This window comes from Aquila chrysaetos, chromosome 2, assembly GCF_900496995.4.
Source record: "Aquila chrysaetos chrysaetos chromosome 2, bAquChr1.4, whole genome shotgun sequence".
Classification (NCBI taxonomy): domain Eukaryota; kingdom Metazoa; phylum Chordata; class Aves; order Accipitriformes; family Accipitridae; genus Aquila; species Aquila chrysaetos.
The window spans coordinates 27037621-27053390 of NC_044005.1; the positions used below are offsets into that span (position 1 = coordinate 27037621).

General features: G+C 56.1%; 1 protein-coding gene across 2 annotated transcripts; it reads right to left on the reverse strand.

Annotated features, from left to right (window-relative positions):
• Positions 1 to 596: 596 nt before the first annotated feature.
• Positions 597 to 6807, reverse strand: EIF2B2 (eukaryotic translation initiation factor 2B subunit beta). Of its 2 annotated transcripts, XM_030036984.2 has the most exons (8): positions 6597 to 6805; positions 5781 to 5901; positions 5069 to 5217; positions 4129 to 4292; positions 3750 to 3845; positions 2728 to 2865; positions 1964 to 2030; positions 597 to 1054 (listed from the first exon to the last, which is right to left on the reverse strand). In XM_030036984.2, the coding sequence occupies exons 1-8, from the start codon at positions 6757 to 6759 to the stop codon at positions 897 to 899; spliced, it is 1056 nt and encodes a 351-aa protein (XP_029892844.1). In that variant the 5' UTR covers positions 6760 to 6805; the 3' UTR covers positions 597 to 896. The 2 variants fall into 2 exon arrangements, with proteins under 2 accessions (XP_029892844.1, XP_029892853.1); XM_030036993.2 differs by lacking the exons at positions 597 to 1054; positions 1964 to 2030 and adding an exon at positions 2046 to 2607 and having other exon boundaries at positions 2638 to 2865; positions 6597 to 6807.
• Positions 6808 to 15770: the final 8963 nt, after the last annotated feature.

Sequence of the window (15770 nt, forward strand, 5' to 3'; positions counted from 1 at the left end):
GAATCAAAAGCAAAACAAGGAGTGGAAACTACTTTCATTTGATGATTTAACTGTGGTGTAGTGTATGCCACACATTGATAAAAAGGACTACGGAAAAGTGATCTAACTTGCAAGAGCCTGAGATTTCCAAGATGTTCCATGCTGCCCCTCACAAAAATCAAGAACTTTCCAAATGAGACAAGATGTCCACCCAAGAAGAATAATCACAGTCACTCAACTAGTACAGGAGAAGACCCTCAGACTACAATAAGTGAAGCAAGAGCTTGAGCTCTGCCTTCTGACACAGTGGTGAACAAGCTAGCTGGTGGGGCTTCTGAAGGTCTGCCTTTCATCAAGGATGGAATTTTCGTTCTAGCATTGTCCAAAAAGCTGGTTTGTATTTCAGCAACTCACCAAAAATTGTCAGAAAACTCTAACAAAGAAATCCATTTTGAAGACAACTGCCAATATATTCCTATCAATCACACTCATATGTGAAAGCACACCTTAAAGCCTGCTACTGCATTATAGGTGCAGGCAACTCACTACACTGGTAAAACTCCTGCTAGTTAAAGAAACAAAATAAGTGTATATGGAAAACACGCTTAATAGTGAGATCACTGTAAACAGCCTTTATTGCAGCATACTTTGAATTAATAGCTTAGCTGTCCCAGAGTTACACATATGCCTTGCTGTTTCAAAATCAAAGTGGGTTAGCAGCTCCATGTGGCTTCTAACCCAGCAGAGAAATCAAAACCTGTACCAAAGCTCTGCCTTCTGTTGCTTTTGGGTAGGAAAGACACTGCTGAGCAAATTCCCCACGGCAATTTGTCTTTGCAACGTACCCTTTAATTAGCTGTTGTATCTTTCTAAAGAGAAAGACAGGAAGAGGCTGGAGAGTGACGTGCTTCACTGCATTAGAGTTCATAGTCATCTGGATGGTAGAGCTCACTCATGAGGCGGTAGATGTAGGAAGGTGCGTTACCCCCAATGTTAGAAATGAAGAGAGTAATGAGCTCTGGAGGGACGTAGTCAAACACTGGGCAGTGAACATTGATCTTTGCCAGGATCTCCCCTGTAAAATGAACAGCAGCAATATTAGACAAAGCAACTCAAAGTACATTTAGCCTTCTGCACATCTTCCTGAGCCCCTGAAGAAACTGGCTATGCACATGCTACCCTGAAGTCAATACTGAAACATCCTGAATACTTTCCAACTTCCTCACTGATGTCATTGAATTACAGGTATACAGCAGTCTTGGATGAATGGCAGCACTCTCTTTTGGTAGTTTTTACTGATAAAAACCCCAGATCCCCTCTGATGTAGATTTACTAATTTCCAAAAAACCTGCCAGTATGTAATTAGAATACAAGAATCCTGATGCTGCCAAAGTTGTTATTTAAAGAAAAGCTCAGAAGGCCAAAATCAAAAACCTATGCCAAACCCGGTATCGTCATTTAAAAAGTCTTTGTCACATAGAAACAGGGCTTTGAAAAGAGACTTTGCTATCTGAAAATGGGCTTGGGAGCTGACACCTTTCTGAAGATGGTGCTTGTGTGGGAAGCCCATGGCAGAGATACTGGATTTCAGCAAGTTGATCACATAACAAAGTTTCAAGAAGTTAACATGAGTTGTAGGAAGGAAACGAAGCTGCCCTTGGTGTTGGGCATCTGTCCCACAGGAAACCACCACCTGCCTGGCACCATTATCACAATCCTATAATAAAACACTGACTATTTCAGAGCTAAAGCAAAAGCGCAAAGATAGTGTTCAAAGGAAATCCTTTTTATGTCCTTTCTGTAATAGAAAGTTACATATAAATTAGGATGGTTCCCAGCACTTTTTTCTGCTTAAGACAATAGGAAAGGATTTTCTGTCTTGGGTTACAGGATAGTCTTATGTTTAAATTTTATGTGAGCCACTAAAAAAACGTTTAAATTATAGCCTGAACCAGCTTGACCAGCCTGTGTGAAGAACCAGTACCTTCTGTGAATGGCAGCACTTCCTGTGGTGACACAAACTTGTGGAATGAATCTTCTTCATTAGGGAACTGAATGAGAAAGAGTACAGGAAGGTCAGGAAAAAAAAAGAGACTACCTCATTAGCCTAGTGAAAACAGATCCTGGGTGCTGGAAGGAACTAAAGCAGAGGAAGATGACTTGCCAGGTGATACTACATCTGTTTACAATAATTACATAGTGCCTGTGCCTAGAACCTCTGTAACATCTACAGGTGTAAGGTTTTTCCTCAGAGCTTTTAGAATCTTCTATAACCTGGCTGCCCTTCTGCAAAGCCTAGGGAACTGGAGCAGAGTGACTTCCTCAGTCTGCAACTTCATCTGACAATACTGAAAAAGTGCTCAGTGTAAGAAACAGTTTAGAGCATCTCCATCTACCTCTGTCAGTATACAGGATCTTTCAACAATATAAATTGAAATCCACTATGGTTGAAGAAAAGTAAGTATAGCGATGTCAGTCTCTCATAGGCAGTGGTCTACATCCTTATACCCAATGCACTGCTTACTCAGCACATGTGGCAGAGGAGGGTGCTTCAAGGAGATCCTGAGGTGTGACAGATTTGGGTGAGGATCTCCTATCTGAAGTAACAACGCTCGATGGGGGAGACAGCTCATTTACCAACCTCACCTTGGGACAGATGGTGCTCTCCACCCTAAACTTCCACAAGCATAAAATCAGCCCCCATCTCTATGTAAAGCAGGTGCAGTCCTGAAGAGCTGCTGTACTTACCTGCGGTGAAAGCTTGAACATGGGGGCACACACAATGAGCGGAGTGGAGTGGTGTTTAGCTGCCAGTGCCAGAGTGTGAGTCCCACTCACAGCAATCAGGGCGCCATTGGCCAGGATTGTCTTTGTACCAATGATGACCTTAAAAGGCAAATCAGCATTAAATAGCATGTTCCATGGCAAACTGGGGAAGAAACACTTCCTGGCTTGGACCCTGCCGGATGAGCTGGAGGAGGAGTTTGTCAGAACAGCCAGCCAGCCAAAGGCTGGAGTTACAGGGCAGCTGGATGCCTGACCTGTTTCATCTGGCACTGACTCTGCACCGAGACGTTCCTCTCTAACAAGAGTTGACTCCAGCATGGTGAGGCCAGCACAGAGAACTTCAGAGAACAAATGTATCTTCTACTGCAGGGAACACCAAGCAGAAACTGGGCTGTGTTCCCTGTTGTTCTACAAGCCTGCAAAGTAAGCTTTGTACAAGTAACTTGACTGCTGGCTGCAACAATTCCCTTGCTGTAAAACGGGAATAATGTAAAGCAGCTTAAAATATACAGAAAAGAAGTGGTGTGGCTGGATTTTATTATAAGTACTTTTTTTTTTTTTGGTTTGGTGTGCCAAGTCTTCATCTCTATAAAAGTACAGAACAGGTCTGTTTGAAAAGACACACCTTGGCGATTCCCTTCACCACCCATCTTGTGTTCCACACAAGGGGAATTTCTCCCCTTTGGAAATACGGGGGTTTATTCCATCTTGTTAAAAAAACCATGAAGTTAATCCTTTGAGGCTCTTCTGGCTTGTTTTTTTGTAACTGTTCTGCCTGTTAGCCACTAAGGCAGAAAAACCTATCGCCATGCAGTTAGTCATCACACTGACTTGGGGTTCCATATTGAATCTCCACCCCAGCTGTAAATAGGGACTATTAACATTTTGAGTTTTCAGTGAAGAAACACATCCATCACTGCTGGGACCTGCAGCTGATTTGAAATCTGCTATGAACTCCCTTCCTCCAGCAGAGCTCTCCTTACCTTGTTGACTCGAGACATGACAGCAAAAATAGCTGCATCACTCATGACAGTAGTTTCAATGTTCTCTTTAGACAGTCGGACAGCCATTTCATGACCCTAAAAAGAGGGAGAATCCAATTGGTCCCCTGCGACACAGGTCCTGCAATGCAGTTGCAGTGATATTAGCACTCAATTCTTGTCTGAACCACAAAAATACCAAGTGATAGAACACAAATACAGCCCTCCAACTGAAGGACACTGGGTAGGAGAACGAGCTGTCTTCAATCTCTCCACTGCAGAGGAACTTCTGTAATGTTCAGCTTGCCTCCAGAGACAAGAGTTCAGCAAGAACGCGCGGGACAACACAGCGCCTGGAGCAGACAGACAGCCCGGGCCTCACCTGGCAGAATGGCGCACACTCTGCCACGATGACCTGGAATTTCCGCTTGCGGGCAGCTTCCTTCAGGAAGGCCTCAACAGTGCGCGAGTAGCCAATTGTCATGATCACCTCATTGGAGTGGATGTGCTCCAGCGCCTGCATAGCAATGTTATCAGTGGTGCCCTCTGTAACAGAAGGAAGCCGTGGGTGGAAAAGCAGCCAGGAGAAGGAACACTTGTGCTGCTAGGGCTGTCCTCCAACAAAGTCATTTTTTACTAAAGCGATGCTATGAGCACTGGTAAAGCAGGAGCAGCTTTTTTCCCTGTTCTTTTTACCAGTGGGGAGGGACCAAGAAGCTGGCCCCCAAATGCCCTGTGCTCCCCAGCTACAGATAGAAAAACCTGTATTGAAAACTCCATCATGAGGGGAGTAGATTGTATCAGCACTACTCCAGATAACCACCATGCCCATACAACAACTAGTGACAGAATTCAATGGTTTTACAGTTCAACAGCACTAGAACCACGTAGAAGAGAGGCAGGACAACCTGGGCCTCAGAAGGAGTGTTGGGTGCCTCATCTGTCATAAGGTTGCAGAAAAAGAAAAACATATCACAGTGCTTTGTGACAAGGGCCAGGTTATATGTGCATAGGGATTAAGTCCAACCTTGGCATATTTTTGATACTCTTCTTCAGAGGACTCAGCTCAAGACTTCCCAGAAGACCAAGAGCACAGGCCAATAGCCTCCCATACTGTTCCCTCTGCAACATTCCACCCATCTCCCTGTAAGCCAAAGAGGACTTAAACTAAGTCCTGGGAACAGCAGGACTTCAGCTCCTTAGTTCCTTCAGATTCAGCCTCCCAGAGCCTTGCTATTCTCTTTCCACCTAAGAGGAGGGGGAAGCATCTGTCCCATCCCATAAGAAGCTCCACTCATGGGGCAGTTCAGACCCATCCGTACCTAGCTCTATTAGCAGTTCATTAATAGCTTCAATAACATTAGCTCTGAGGGGAGGATAAGGGGTGCTGAAATCCTCGCTCAGTCCTCCAGAAGTCAGGAGTTTGTGCAGGGATTCTTGCTGGTCGCTTTCCTCACTGCGCCCGTGAAGCCTGCGGAGAGAAGCAGCCCTTCAGCCTCGGGAGAGAGCACAGGGGCATGGCCAGGCTGACTGGCGTCCCCACAGCGTAGCACACCTGGACGTGAACAGAGAGGAAGGAAAACCACATGCCAGAGGCACACCACACCACGCCACAGAGCTTCCCTAGCTGCCTCTGGCAGAAAGGCACCCGAACCTCCGCCAGGAAGCGTCTTCCTAAGTCACGTGCAAACGCTGCAGCCCACAGATGAGAAGCAGGCTCAAGGCTACTGCCTCAGCAGGATGGACCCCCCTGGGAACACAAGTAGAGAACAGCCTGAGGTCAGGGCACAAACTGTTCTCATGCACCCACAACACATACACCAACTGGAGTTTCCCTAGAGGAAATGTCACCAGCTACGCTGAAAACGACAGGTTTCCTTTGGTGTTAAACTCGCGGAATCCCTCCGTAGGGGAGGTAGGAAAAGGGGGTGATAGAAACTGAAGGGGTCTCACAGAAGCAGCAGAACACACTGCGTGGGAGGGCTGTTCTGGGCTCCTAGGAGGGGTACAGACAGCAAGAGAGGGGCGCTTCACCTGCCATACTCCTCCCGAATGACCTTCAGCACTCGCCGCACCATGTTGCCCACGGTCGTCTCGGATGGCTGGGCTGCCGTCATCCTCTGGCCCTCCGTCCGGATCAGATCCATGAGCTCCCCTGAAAGAGGGGAGGGCCTTGGTTATCGCTGCCCAGAGCGAACCCACCCCACAACAGCCCTACGGCCAGAGGCTGGCTCTGGTGCTAGTAACATGACATGGAGAACGAGTGCAGCGATGCAAGCAGAAAGCCACTTGCAGAGCAGCTGGTTCCACCAGATTTTCTGCAGTATGGATCGCTTGGGTGCAACGCAGACTCGAAACTTATGGAAGACCATAAGTGGCAAGTTTAGAGACAGAGGGTACCGTCTGCCGCTGGGACGGTCAACGCCGGGACTGACGCCCCTGGGGAAAGCGGGCGGCTGGAGCGGGGGAGACCCGTGCAGCTCCTCACGCCACGACACCGACCGGTGAGCACAGCGGGCTTTAAAGGGCCGAGGTGCAGCAGCACAAGTACCGGGAACGCAAACCCACGGCAGCTGCTAGCGAAGCTCCCAGCTCCCCCGGGCCGCAGCATCAGCAGCACTGCTCCGGGCCTGCCCCGGCCTCGCCGCTCCCTCCGCACCCGCCGGCCGCGACCGGGAAGCCGGGCCCTGCCGCAGCGCGGCCCGACGGCCTCCGGGCGCCCCCCGTCCCCCGCGGCCGGGCCCGGCCGCCGCCTTGCTCCCGGGGCCAGGGGAGGCGCAGGCGCCCGGGAGAAGCGCTGCGTCCGCCCGCCGCCACACGGGGCCCTGCCCGCCGCCGCCCGGCCCTCACCGGCCCGGCTCCATCGCCCGTGCGCGATGATCTTCCGCAGCAGCGACAGTGTCTGCCGCGCCGTGTCCTCGGAGCGCGGCCGCTCCCCGCCGCCCCGCAGCCGCGCCACGAAGGCCTCGATCTGCTCCGACAGCTCCGAGCCGCGCTCGGCGGCACCCGGCATGGCGGCGGCGCTCCGGACCGGCAGGGCTCCGCAGCCACTGGCAGCGCTTCCGCTTCCGCCGTTCCGCTTCCCCATTGGCGGAAGCCGCCAAAGTGCTCCCACCCCCCCCGGGGGCGGTGCAGCCAATGAGAAGTGCGGCCGGCGGGTGGGCTGCGGCTCGCGAGGGCTGGCGGGGGCCGCGCGGGGCGGCGGCGGGGGGGCGTGTCTCGTAACCCGGGAGACGGGCGGCGACCCCTGACCCCCCCGGGCGCTGCCCGCCGCGCGGGGGCTTGTGGGTCGGCGGCGGGCCGGGCGCGGAGGGGCGGCGGTGGCCGGGCCGCGGTGCCGGGGGCCGCGGCCTGGTGGGGGTGTGAAGGTGTTGGAGCCGGGCGAGCGGGAGGCGCGGGCGCCGTCCCTGGGGAGGTGCCCCCTGAGGTGGGCGCCGGGCCTGACGTGACCCTCCGCGGCACAGCTCGGGAGGCGTGTGCTGGCCGGGTCCCCCGGGCTGGCACGGACGGGGAAGCGAGGTTACGTCCTCGCGGGGGAGCGCCCGGCCTGCGCGCCGCCTTTGACGCCTCTGTGGAGGGGAATGCTGCGGGCCGGCGTCAGGAAGGGCCTGTGCGAGGGAACGCAGTGTCTGTGCTGCAGGGCAGGAGGGAGGGAGCGGCGTCTGTGCCGAGCAGCAGGGAGAGCCCATATGCAGGGATTTACTTTGGACCGTGCGGTGTTCTAGACGCAAAGAGCCAAAGCAAATGGGGTGGGAAAGGCGCAGTTCCTGGCAGTCCAATTGTTCTTGCTGGCAGAGCCAGAACCGGCCCTGGATAAGGCAGGAATGTAGCTCCTTTGTGTCTAGTTCCTGGAGCTCTGTGTCCAGGGAGCAGGCAGGAGCCACGGTGTAATTCTCGTTGCGGCGCTGCTGTACTCCGTGGCTCTGCTCTGTGTCCTGTTTTAGATTAGGATCCCAAAGCAAACTGGTTTATGCTGGAAGCTCTCAGCGGGTGCTTCCTGCAGGGGCCTGTAGGGCCTTGGGTGCTCGTCGTGTCCTTTTTGTGATTGTCTGATTCTCTTTAAGACTTGCCCTACAGCCAGCTGCCATCCAGGGACTGTTGAGTCCCCAGCAAGGTACCAACAGTTTGCGCGCTGGGTCTGGAGGACATATTGCAGGTGATTTCTCACCCAAAGCCTGGGCTGGGCTGAGAGTCGTTCCACCTCTCTCTCTTCCTGCCACTTCCCCAAGCGCCCCTGTATGCCTGGAAGGCAGAGCGCCTGCCAGCCTGGGGAAGGAAGCTCACTGCATCCCTCAAATGTCTGGCAAAAGGCCACATGTCCAGGTTTGCCTGGATGTGCTTGGGGGGTGCTGCTGCCCTGGCTGGAAGTCAGTTTCCCTCCTCAATGAGCTCGTCTTGTCCTTTGCCCCTGCAGAGAGTCAGTAGAGGGTAACAGGGTTTGCCCTGCTGTTGGCTTGACTGTGCTGGGCCCCACTGTACTGACCAGGCACATCCTTGTTCCCTGCTGCTTTCTCTCCCCTTTCTCCCCTGCTTTAGGGATCTGTTTTCTTCCATCTTGCGTAAATTGGAGGCTCCCTGGAGCAAGGCCTGCCTGGCTCCGCATATACACAGGGTAATGCAGTTCCCCCTTTTGCCCTTCTGCACAGCTACATTGCAGGCAAGGCAGGGGAGGGCTGCCCGTGCCCATCGGCTGCCTGCCTGCCTCTGCCGCTGGCTGTGCCTGTGTGCCGGCTGCCATGGCGTGCAGAGACCAATCCCATGTGTGCACCCTGGGACTGGGCACACAGTGAATTGCTCCCCACCCCACCCCCCCCAATCATTGCTTTTGAGCTTTCCTTTGTTTGTTTACTTATCTCGCTAGTAAACAGAATAGCTCTTGGAGATTAGGCAGGAGAGAGAAGAGGAAGGGAAACTGGACTCTGAGGTTATGACCTCCTTGTGGATGCTGGGCTGTTTACATTCCCTGCTCCGGTCCCAGTAACTATTGCGGGACAGTTTCTTCTCAGCGTTGTGCCGGGCTGCAGAGGTTTTTCCCTGCTTGTGCTGTTCCTGCCCTCTTCCTACAGCACTTTCTGACAGGCATTGCTGCCACAGCCAGCCAAAGACGGCCGGCATTCCGGTGTCCCTTGAAGGGCAGAGTCCCGCGCTTGGTCTGCTGCCTTGTATTTCATGAATGAAAGCCTCTGAATGGGGATTTGGGGAGCTATTAGCCCCATGTTGCTGAGCTGAGCCAGAACTTGCGGCTCTCGGGAGAGCTGAAAGGCAAACACTTGGCTCTGGCTGCTCAGAGGGACCGTGGCTACGAGACATCTGGTTGTCATTAGCCAGCGGCTGCCGCCAGGACCCAGTAAGTTAGGCAAAGAGTGCCCAGGAGGACTGAAAAGGAGGGAGTGGGGAAGAGGAGTGGCAGCGAGGGCAGCGCAGGGAGCATGAGTTAAGTGGGCAAGGCTGCTGGAAAGACGCATGTTGGGGTCCTGGTGTACTCGGCTAAAATCTTGCTGCCTTGCAGACTGTGCTGGCCACTGTGGTAGAGGCAATGTGGTGGGGAGTGCGTGTGTATGTCCCTGGGCAGCTGGAAGGAGACTTACCTGGTGGTCCACAGCTGCCAGGTGCTACGAAGCAGGATCCCCCTCTCCTGCCACGGCTGCAGGCAGCTGCCTCCTGCACAGCACACCCTCCTTCCCTTCACTTCCTTTCCCGGGTGTATCCAGGTCCCCTGGGGCAGAGCTGGTCGCTGCAGCTTCCCAGCTGGTGCATGAGCAAGCGAGGAGGCTGAGACAACTGCAGACGGTGCTGGTGCTGTGGGCAAAAGAGCTGAGCAGGGGATGAGCTGGCTGGCTGAGCAAGGCAGCACGTTTTCTGGGCCTGCAGAGGAGTTGAAATCTGGCTCATCTCCTCGGAGAGCTGCCAGCCTGCCCAGGATGGCGTCCTGCTCTGTACCTTCAGGGACAGCTGCTGGAGACACTGCTTGCTCTCCACCCAGTGAATTCTGCATCCCCGGGGGCTGAATGTTATCCCCCAACTGCTCATGTGAGGGAGGAGAAGGCAGGCCAGAGGCTGGGTAGAGCCTGGGAGCATTGGAACATCGTGTGCTGGGAGGCTGTTTGGATTAGAAACTCTCGGCGGATAAGTGGGCTGGATGAAATGCCAGGGAGGGAAATCAGAGTTTGCTGAACTCTAGTAATTGGACTCGTCTGCAACACCCGGGTAAGCAAAGCGAGCTGCTCGCGCTCAGTGCAGGCGAAGGCAAGGAGCCAGCAGGCGAGAGCCAGCAGAGCCATGGCCCAGCAGGAACAACAGGGCAGGCTGTCAGGACAGCACGGACTGTGAAGACTGGATAGGTGACACAGGAGGAAGCAGCGTAGGGTCATCGCTGCGTGCCTAAGCCACTTGCTGAGCACAAGTGACTGAGTTACAGATGGCATGGTGCGTGGGAGCAGGGGGAACACAAAGCACAGTCTAAGGAGAAAGATGCACCAAAGGCATCTTCGGTGTGATGTGATTGCTCTTTGGAAAGTCCATGCTCAAAGGCCTGAGAAAAAAAAAAAGGGAGGGGACAATGGAAGCCCAAAGCTCTTACAGCCACAGATGTGGAGGCAGAGCTGTAAGGAGGCAGGAGTGAATCTGCTGAAGGGCTGAGGGAGCCCAAACCAGTGTTTTCTACGTGCTACAGGGGAGAAAGTAGGTCACTTAGTAAGTGAAGGGGGTGGAAATGATAGGCTGAACCGACTGCTGAATGCATGTTTAAAACTCGAGCTTCCAGGGAAAGAAGACAAAAAACCCAAACAAACAGCTGGTGATCAAAAGCAGGTACGTCAATAGCTGGAAAGCTCATCTCTGTGGGTCTGGAGGCGCACACACGTTGCCTGAGTCATTGGCAGTTTTAGCATGCTTGAAATTCATGGCTGACGCTGCAGGTACCAGGGCACGTGGTCTGCTGGTCTTCACTGATGACCCTGGTAAACAACTGTCCCCTAAACTGGTCATCCTCAGGAAAGTGAAAGGCTGCCATAGCTGCCTGGGTGGCCAAGGAGAAACAGACAGGGGTTGCTACGGGGAGTAACAGGACGGATTCAGTGCCTCAGGTTAGCGAAGGATTTGATGCAGCTCCTTGCTCAGCAGCCCGCGTGTACGTGCGCCTGTCTCTGCCTGGAAAATGGCTGCTGGCTCATCCTCACATCAACGCAGCACCCAGAGGCAGGCCAAGTCCATAGCCAGACCCTTGCGGTACCGATGCAGTCTGCGATCCGTACGGGAAACGAGTAGGCGGTTCTGAATCCAGCCCAGGGACCGTCTCTCCTGCCAGCAAGTTCTCCATTCGTGTCCCCCTGCTTTTTGGAGCCTTAAAAATAGAGACCGAGGCTGGAAAGCGGGAGGGTTTTTATAGGGCTCGTGGAAGCAGCCCAGGCTGGGCTGCCCCTCGCCCTTCCCAGCCCCCAGGAGAGGCATGGGAAGTTGGTGTCCAAATGCCTCCCCTGGATGTGGAGCCTCACTCGTCGGCTTGTTCATCTGTGGCAGTTCCCCAGGTCTCCTCTCGGGATGCAGGCAGCTGGAGGCAGCCGGTTCAAAGGCCAGGCTGGTCAGGAAGAGGCGAGGGAAGTGTGGGAAGTCACTGTGTGTCATGTAGGAAAACAAGCCCCAGTGAGGGACGAGGGAGCACGGTGCGGGGCTGGGCGGGAGGTACCGGCCCCAGCGTCGCTAGCGGTATGGTGGGCCTTCATACCCGGAAAAGGCGTTGGCTTTGCTCGGTGCCACCAGAGGCACAAGCGGCTCAGAAGTCTCGGTGGCACTGTGCAGGTGTTGGCCATGGCTCTGTCGCTGCTCAGAGGGCACGCGGCAGGCTGGCTGGGCCAGGGAGGAGGTGATGCTGGGGGCCCGTCCCTCCAGGATGGCTTCAGAGAAGCCCCCAAGCAAACCTGGCGCGGCTGCAGGAAGCCAGGCCCTTGGGGCAAGACAAAGCGCGGCCCGGCCGCTTTGTGGTCACCGAGGGGTCCGTGACACCAGCAGTCTGGGCTGCTTCCTGGTCACCGGCCAGCTCCCCGCAGTTCCTCTGCTCACGCGCTCCCGGCGCTGCAGCTGGCCCCGGGCTCGCTTTGCTCATTGTCTGCTGCGGGTGATGGCAGCTATTCAGCGGCTGCCAGGTTTCAGGGAAAGGGAGAGATGAGCCACTCCTCCACCCACGTTCTGGGAAAGCCTCCGGGATGAAGCCCTGCCGATGCACACGTTCGCTCCTCAATGGGGAGAGCGTGCTATGGATCCTGCATCCCCTCTCTGCCCACATCCCATGCCCCCCCCCCTCCCCGACCTTATCAGCAGGTGTGATACAGGGGAGCAGAGCTTGGAAGCAGCCCGTGCTGCTGTCCTGTCCCACACAATAGCGGATCGTGCTGCTCACCATCTCCTCGCCTGTTTGACTTCCAGAGCCAGGCAGAGTCTCGCCGTCACTATTATTTTGCTTTGTGTCAATATTATGACAGCTAAAAGCAGGAGAACTGCATCCACATGATAAGCAGCCAGAAGCTCTGGGCTGGGCGTGGATTGGGTTCGACTTTGGCAGGGGAGAAAAGCGCCTGGCAGCCCCTGCCCACCGGCTGGCTGGGCTGGGCGAGCTGGGAGGCGAGGGGCAGCAGCTGAGCAGTGGGCAATTCACACCCATGCGCTTCTCCTCTCTGTGCAGTGCTCGCTGCCCTTTTCCCAGGGGAGATGAAACACGATAGATGTGCAGACTATGCTCGGTTCTCTGGTAGAAAAGTAACCCCAGTCTCTTTCCTGGGGAGAGGGGCTGCTCTGCTCCTGCTGGGAGAGTCCCGTCCCTCCCAGGGCTGCCATACCCTGTCGCTCCCACCCCATGCCGGTCTGGGGTATTTCGTCTCTGGCGGTGGTGGAGGGTCACGCACATGCTGCTGCTCCAGTCTGTCCTGGTTGCAGCCTGTTCAGGCTTTCCCAAGCGCAGCGCTCTGCAGCTGCTGGAGAGAAATTCCCGCAGGGTTTCTGGGGTTTGGGGGCTCTGCTCCCACCCAGGGCTTCAGGAGAGGAGCTCGGGCAGAGCAGGGTGAGCCATGCTGCGGGTGCTGCATCTCCGCTTCCTGCTCCAGACTCTGGGCACCTCCTGTGCAAGGGGCTGTTGTTTTGGCGCAGTAGCTGCACGCCCTGTGGAGGCTGCTGACGAAAACGCTTACCTGTAGGTGCCCACGTATGCTTGGGGCTGCGGTTTGGCTCTCCGGTGCCTCGCCCTGCTCCAGGGCTGTGCTCTCCTGCAAACACCCGTGGTCCGGCCAGTCCCTGCTGCACAGGGCTGCCCGGCTGGCCGGCCACCGAGCGCTGTGCCGGGCGAGTGTGCTCTCTGTCACCTCCCCACCGGGCACAGCTGACTGATGGCTGGGCTAGGAGATGGCTGGTCATCATTAACCCTCCCGTCTGCTGCTGGCATCGCTTTGCCACCTGCCCACAGCTTTGCCCCGGTGGGAAGGTGACTCCGTCCCCAACCCCGGGCTCAGCCTCGGCGCTAAACGAGGCTTACGCTGAAAGACAAAGCGTTAAGCTGAGCTGCACTGAGTCTGCCAGTCATCGACCTGTTCCTGGAGCACTGGCTGGCTGAGGGCCATGGCTTCCCAGGGCTCCGGTCTGGTGATATCAGGGACCTCCTCCTTGGTGGCGTTGTCCCTGCTCCCATGGGGGATTTAAGCCGTGCCTAGGAGCGGCAGCCAGGCTTGCCACAGGTTCCCCTCGCCCGGGTCTCCTGCCTTGAGCACTCTCGGGCAGCCCTGGTGCCCGTCCTGTGCCCCTCCGAAACTCGTGTCTGACCTGGGCCCGCCCCAGTGCTTGTGACCCAGGGGGGCCAGACCCTGCTCTCCCCAGGCATGGGGCTGGGCCCTCAGGTGCCTGCAATTTTGGCCGTGGGTCCCCAGGGGGGCCGAACTCCCCTCCTGAGGAACCAAAACAAACAGCAGAGTTCCTGCCACGTGCAGCTGGGGCTGACTAAGGCCAGACGCTTCCGCCTGCCACGGGCAGCAGCGGCCGGGGCCGTGAGCCACCACCATCGGGGTGCGCGGCACGGCCCATTTCCCCCTATTGTCAGCCTCCCCCTCCGCAAACACATCCCCCTGCGCACCTGGGCTGGGAGGAGGCACTGACGCCACGGGAACCAGCTGCCAGGAGCGAGGGATGTGCCGCCACCAGCGTCTCTCGGAGTCGGAGCTGCTGCGGCATGGCTCTGGGGAGTCCTTCAGGGCCCGGGTGCCCAGGCGGGTTGTTTGCAGGTTGTTTCCTTGAGGAGCAATGCTGACCATCCAGGGGCCACTGGTGCACCCCCGCTTGCCTGCAAGGGCACTGGAGAGCCCTGTGTTTCCCGGAAGAAATCAGCGACAACCTCCTGGCAGAGAGGCCTGGGTTTCCCCATGCGGAGACGCTGGTGCTGGGGAAGCCCCTGCCAGACCATGCCCATCCCCGTTCCCACTCTCACATGCGGGTACATGCAGCTCCAACCAGCCAGTCTCCAGCCCTCTGCCTTTTTGCCTTCCGTCCCCACTGCAGAGACACAACCTGCAGAAGATTGAGCTGGTTTATCTCAGCGTTAGCTGTGAACCAAGTCCTCCATGCTCACTGATAGGGGAGCTTAGGAGAGTCTAAGAGCTAGATCACAGGGCTGGGGAAAGCAATCGAACGAAACACTGAGGGCGCACCATGGGCTCCCTGGGATGAAGGGTGGGCATGAGGAGCCCAGCGCCTTACGTCTTTGTGCTGCTTTGACCTTGGGAGTCCCATCACAGCGCAGGATGTAGGTAGCTGCTGGGGGGGCTCTTGCCCACTGGGCAGGAGCGGCAGCAGCAGCCCGAGGGGGTGGCTGTGCCAGGCGCTGGAGCACGGGGGGTTTGGCACTTCCCCCAGCGGAAGCCTCCAGCCCTGATGAGGCTGATTCTGGTGTCCTAAAGAGCAGCAGCACAAAAATAATGCCCTGAGGATTTCAGGCGTGTTCTCCAAGGGCTTCAGCGGTGACACAGGAGGTCCTGGCTACAGTTGGATTAAGAGTGACACAGGGACGAGTTTTTGTTGGGCTGTTTTCATCCGAGATGCCGAAGATGGGATTTTGCAGGGGAGAAGATGCGCATGAGGGGATTTTGATGCTCATATAGGACTGTTTTATGGAAAAGGGGACTTAGAGGGACCTCTCCTGTGGTGAGCAGGGTGGGGGTTCACAGGGGAGAGCGGCTGCCTGTGCTGGTCTCCTTCAGTGCTCACGGGCAGCCAGGCCCCTGCTCTTGCCCGTCACCCAGAAGGTGTAAGAGGCATGGAGGTGAGCCCGTTCCACAGCAGGGCTGCCCCACAGCGTGCTTGCAGCCGGGTGCTGGGGCTGGCCATCCCTGCCGGACTGCCAGGGCTCACCCGCAACAGGGATGCACCATCATTCCCCACCCGCCTTCCTCCGCAGCGGTGTGAGCGAGGCAAGGAGGTGGCATAGGCAGGCCGTGGCATATTCCAGGCGATGCTCTCAGCCCGGGGGCTGTCGCATGGGGCTCACCGCGGGCGAGGCATCTGCCCTTTAAGGAAATGACTCTATTTGCCTTATGTCCCAGGCCGATCCCTTGAGCCTCCTCTGTCCCTTGTTCCCAAAGTGCGTAACTCTGCTCCCCAGAGCCCAGTGGGAGGCGGTGCGAGGTACACGCTGGTGCATTTATAGCATCGACCTCCAGCCCTGTCCTGCAGCTGGGGAAGGGTAGGCTTGGCCCCCGGGGGAAGGAGCACAGCAGAGGGGAAAGTGAGCGGCCATGGCCCCAGCCAGCTGGATGTCCCATTTGCAGGAGGATGTTGCTGGTCACAGGTTACCAGTGTCCAAATATTATTTCTCTGCTCCTGTCTCTGCTCCATGCCGCCTAGAAAGGGGATGCTCATCCCAGGAATGTAAACTCTGCCCAAGGCCTCTGAGGAAATAACTTCGGACCAGGAACAGGATTGCACTCGGCAATTAAGGGCTGGTCTCCCCAGCCACACGGCTCCTGGGGGAGAGCCCTTTGCTCCAGCGCCAGA

What these genes read in the sequence shown, in the direction of transcription:
- EIF2B2 (XM_030036984.2), bottom strand. Translation starts at nt 6,759, where the DNA reads ATGCCGGGTGCCGCCGAGCGCGGCTCGGAGCTGTCGGAGCAGATCGAG. An exon ending in TGAACTGCTAATAGAGCTAG is followed by an intron (nt 4,293 to 5,068) that starts GTACGGATGGGT and finishes CTTCTGTTACAG; the next exon opens with AGGGCACCACTGATAACATT. An exon ending in AGTGTGCGCCATTCTGCCAG is followed by an intron (nt 3,846 to 4,128) that starts GTGAGGCCCGGG and finishes CCCTCTTTTTAG; the next exon opens with GGTCATGAAATGGCTGTCCG.